Genomic DNA, 5,123 nt, shown 5'->3' with positions numbered 1-5,123 from the left:
ACTCAATACCTCTCTTGCAAATTACAACATCCAACAGAAGAGAGAACAAAAGGGAATGCCCTGCCCCAGAGGCACGATGGGGTGGTGGGGGTTGGAATGGGGGAGGTGGGAGGGATACTGGGATCACTGGTAGAGGAGAATGGGCACTGGTGGAGGGATGTAAACCAAATACAAACATGAAAGTTCATAAGTTTGTAACTTACCCCATGGTGATTCACTAATAAAAATTAAAAAAACAAGACCCAGAGAGAGTTTTTTTCTTTAGTAGCACTAAACCAGAAGCTCTTCTTCACCTTGATTTGACAACTTTTTCCAAGTTGAAGTTCAAATGAACATTTGTGTTTTAATCACAAGTCACTCTGGTAAAAGGCACCTGAGCAATATCCAATCTCCATGGGGCCCAGTGAAAGTACACAGCAGGCATTTCTTTCCATGGTCCAGCCCAGGTTCCATCCCCAGCATCCCATATTGACCTCAGAGCATGTTCAGGAGTAATTTTTGTATACTTAGCCAGGAGTAACTCCTGAGAATCACCACGTGTGCCACAAACATTAACATAAAAATCCCTAAAAATCAATATCCTACCACAGTTGTCTAAGAATTCTCTATAGAATTGCATACCAAAAAATTACAAATCTTACTGTCTTCTATACTTTCAGAAGTAAATAATGAAGTCTCTCATTCAGCCCCACTCCTGACTCTCTCCATTGCTTGAATGACCTTTTTCATACTAAAATATTAAAATTTCATTGAGTTTTTATTTATTATGATAAACAATTTCCAATATTATTAGCAGGTACCTACTAGATTATCTTGTCTTTTAAGCTCACAGAAGACAGAACTAGTCATTGTGCATGTTTAATGAATGCTGTCAGACATGAAAACTTTTCAATAAGGATAAGTAAAAATACTTCTTTACATGTCTGATTTTTAATTTTTTCCTTTCGTTTCTTTTCCCTATATTTTTTCATTTTTAGGGCATTATGGTGTTTATCATGATTAGATTTTTGTCATACAGTATTCCAACACCCATCCCTTCACTAGTGTACTTTTTCCACCACCAATGGTCCCAGTTTCCTTGCCATCCCTCCACCCTTCCATCCATTTCTCTCTCTCTCTCTCTCTCTCTCTCTCTCTCTCTCTCTCTCTCTCTCTCTCTCTCTCTCTCTCTCTCTCTCTCTCTCTCCCTCTCTCTCTCTCTCTTCCCATTTGGGCATTTTGGTTTGCAACATTGATACTGAAAGGTTATCAAGAATGTCCATTACCTACTTTTAACCATCCAATCTTGCCAATTTTGTCCAGCATGACCATTCCCAGTTATAATTTTCATAGTGGCCTCTTCCCTATCTTACCCACCCCATCTTTACACACATTTGTGGTTAGTTCCAACCATCTGTCACTCATTTGTTATCTATATCCTAATGACCCATTGTGACCTGACAAATGGAGGCATTGGGACATACTAATGAACATGAGTAAGAGCTTTCTGTTTTTAGAGAGCTGACATATGGGCCTTAACAGACCTTCTACTACAGGGTCATATTCCTTTATATCCTGGGGTCCTGTTTTCTGCGACGGGGTGATGTTCAGTCACTGAGATGTCACATAATTCGTGCCTCTGAAGAACAGAAAGCCCAGAGCAGAAGAAGATGGCCTTAGAGTCTCACTGCTGCCCCTCACAGACTGTAAGGAAAATCCTCTGCAGACACTGTGTGATGGGACATGGCCTAGGAAATTAGTGGGAAAATTAAGACCTGAGAACATTTCATGTCTGTGAAAAGTTGTGATTCAGTAGAGAAATCCTAAGCTTTTCAGAAAGATCAGGCAGAGTCTAAATAAAGCATGTGAAAGCTGTGTGACCTGCTTAAACTGTCTAAGTTGCTTTTCTCTGGTCTTAGGTACCTGTATGACCATGGGGATCCGTGATCATACTGAAAATTCTTTCTCATTTGTGTTTCCAGGAACATCAGCAGAGAGTTTCTGAACATGGATGTAACTGTCGCACCTTGGGAGATTGAAAGCATGTGGCAGGATTTATTTGACTTTTATAGACAACTTGACATGGCTTTGCTGATCTCAGGAATTCTGGAATTCATCATTTCCCTGCTGGGGCTGGCAGGAAATGCTGTAGTGCTCTGGCTCCTGGCTTTCCACATGAAGAGGAATGCTTTCTCTGTCTATATCCTCAACTTGGCAGGAGCTGATTTTGTCTGTCTATGCACCCACATGGTATCCTCCATAATGCATTTGATCAGATATAGTGAAATATACCCCAGAAACCTCTTAATAGTTTTTTTCCTAGCATTTGTTTTTCCCTATATTGCAAGCCTGAATATTCTCACTGCAATTAACACTGAGCACTGCCTGTCTGTCCTAACGCCCATCTGGTATCGTTGCCACCGCCCAAAACACATGTCATCTGTCATGTGTGCCCTGCTCTGGGTGCTGTCCCTGATCCTGACCATTCTGAGAATGCAGATCTGTGGTTTGCTGTTTGGAGAATATGATGAGTATTTGTGTAGACTAATTGATTTCAGCATTGTTGCTTGGCTGTCTTTCTCCTTTGTGCTTGGGTTTGGGTCCAGCCTGGGGCTGCTGGCCAGATTGCTGTGTGGCTCCCAGAAGATAAAGCTGACCAGGCTGTATGTGACCATCGGGGTCACAGTGCTGGTCTTCCTCCTCTGTGGCCTGCCCTGGGGAATCAGTTATTTTCTCTCACACTGGATGACAACTGTTTCTTACAGGGACATTGCTATAGTACTTGTAGTGACAAATGTATTAGCCTGTGTCAACAGCTGTGCCAATCCCATCATTTACTTCTTTGTTGGCTCTTATAGGCAGCAGAGAAGACAGCAAAGAAGGAGCCTCAAACTAATTCTGCAGAGAGCTTTGCAGGATGTTCCTGGGGAGTATGTAAATCAAGGCAGCCCTCCTCAGGAGACTTTGAAGAAGTCAGGAAATACTAATATGGCCTAACTCAATCAAAATGTAGACAGTTTTCAGAAATTGTATCATTGTCTTTCAAATACCATAGTCTCACTTTTTAAAGCTGAATATTATAACTGAACCATCATTTATTTTCATGGTGTATATATATATATATATATATATACATATGCATATAGGTAAAATGTCTATTTGGTATAGTGTTCACACAGAATAAATTTGCTATTAGCATTAATCTTTGAGTGTTTTCAGGACATGTTTGTATTTCTCACTTATAAAAATCAGAAGGTAGTAATGTAGCACTGTCATCACATTGTACATCGGTTGTTCGAGCTGGCACCAGTAATGTCTCCATTGTGAGATTTGTTTTTACTGATTTGGGCATTTGGAATATGCCACGGGTAACTTGCCAGGCTCTGCCAAGTGGGCAGGATACTCTCCATAGCTTGTTGTGTTCCTTGAGAGAGACAGAGGAATCGAAACTGGGTCAGCCTCGTGCAAGGCAAACATACTACCGGTTATGCTATCGCTCTGCCCAATCAGAAGGTAAATCTGGATAATATGGAATAAGTTGCATTTTAACCCTAGGAAAAATTTCCAATGCAGTAGTTCTATATCTGTTTTATACATCTCTGTGGACTTACTCTTTCTCCATGAGTTGCTCTCTCACACAAAATACTAATTCTTATAAATTGGTACTAAAAGTAATAGAAACAAAGAAAAATATCAGACCTCATCAACCTCAAACATTACTGTACAGTCAAGGAAACATGCGCTAAAGCTAATAGAAACTAAATGAAGAGGAAAAAAACCTCTGCACTTAACATAAGGTAAAGGTTTCCTATTTTATATTTCATGATTATGTCTTCATATTTATGTCTTTATACAGATTTATACATGTAAAATGTATACATCTATGCATTGTATACATTTTATATGTATATATTTATACATATTTTAAATGACCCTTATTGCTGATTCTGTCAAATTTTACTTCTGTGAAAAATGTGAGAGAATGTCTCAACCCACATTGTCACCACAGCTGGCAAAGTAATGCTTTGCACTTTTATTCTTCAGTGGAAAAAAATACAATTGTGAAAAATTTAAATTAACAAGTCATTGAAAACTCTGACATTATACTGTTTCTCATTGTCCATACTTGTTTTATTTTGTATATTATTCAATTTTCTTAAAAGCATTATCATATCATTGACAACCTTATTTTATTACAACTCTTAAAAATCTAAGTTTCTGGTCATATCATAAAATCTTATATGGGAAGAAAAATGATTCTCTAGCTTACACTGACAAACAAAACCAAATGTAAGTGTTATTCACATCCATAATCTTAGAAAAAGAATTCTGATGCAAACGTGGAAAAACTGCTCTTTCTGGAAATGACAGTAGTAGATTTTATTGAGTTGATATTCTTCTGTAGCATTTATAAGGAAAACAAGTTAAAAGGACTTATTACCATAATAACACAAAATTTAAAAGAATCAAGTAGAGTCTGAGTCTCAGATAAGCAAAATGTACTTTATTTCTAATTTTCACAGACTCAAATTCCATTGTTCTGTGTGCTGCCCAGGCACACGGCTGTCAGTGAGAGAATCCACAAGAACCACTAGCTGGAAGTATAACACATGGGGATGGAGATGCACAGACTGGAATAGAGGTTTAATCAGATCAAATGTTGAGACACATGCAAAGAGTGGTCATGACACCAAAGACATTGGGGTGTCATTGTACAGCAGGTCTTTGAAAAGGAAACCACAGATATTCAGGGGAAACTTGATAAGCCTCCTTCTCACCAACTTCCACTCCTTCTGAGGAGTCTTCTTCAGGGGCAGAGAAGGGTTCAAAACCAAGGTGAATCTCTATAGAATCTTCCTGTCAACAGAAGTCAGCTTGCCACCAAAAGGAAGAATGCAAAGCAGATAAGTTTATCAAGCTTATTTCCAAAGCCACTGCTGTGTTTTTGTCCTGAGGTGCATCCATGGACCTCAAACTGGGAGCAACTAGAGTAACTTGAGTGCACCAGAAACACAGAAATTCAGGAGCCAGTGAGATAGTACAGCAGGTAGGGTGTTTGCCTTGCTCATTGCAAACTCACAACCTTGCTGGGAGAAAGTATTCCAAATGGCTGTTCTCACAGTTTTTTTTTTCACTCTTATTTT

At 39.0% G+C, this 5,123-nt stretch overlaps 1 protein-coding gene across 1 annotated transcript; it reads left to right on the top strand.

The window, feature by feature from the left end:
- The first annotated feature begins 1,986 nt into the window (after nucleotides 1–1,986).
- Nucleotides 1,987–2,976, top strand: LOC101554736 (mas-related G-protein coupled receptor member A6-like). The gene has a single exon (XM_004607949.2). The coding sequence runs from the start codon at nucleotides 1,987–1,989 to the stop codon at nucleotides 2,974–2,976; it is 990 nt and encodes a 329-aa protein (XP_004608006.2).
- Nucleotides 2,977–5,123: the final 2,147 nt, after the last annotated feature.

This window comes from Sorex araneus, chromosome 6 (genome assembly GCF_027595985.1).
Source record: "Sorex araneus isolate mSorAra2 chromosome 6, mSorAra2.pri, whole genome shotgun sequence".
NCBI lineage: Eukaryota > Metazoa > Chordata > Mammalia > Eulipotyphla > Soricidae > Sorex > Sorex araneus.
Note: the sequence above shows the minus strand (reverse complement) of the source record. Positions and strands in the feature narration are given on the sequence as shown.

What these genes read in the sequence shown, in the direction of transcription:
- LOC101554736 (XM_004607949.2), top strand. Translation starts at nt 1,987, where the DNA reads ATGGATGTAACTGTCGCACCTTGGGAGATTGAAAGCATGTGGCAGGAT.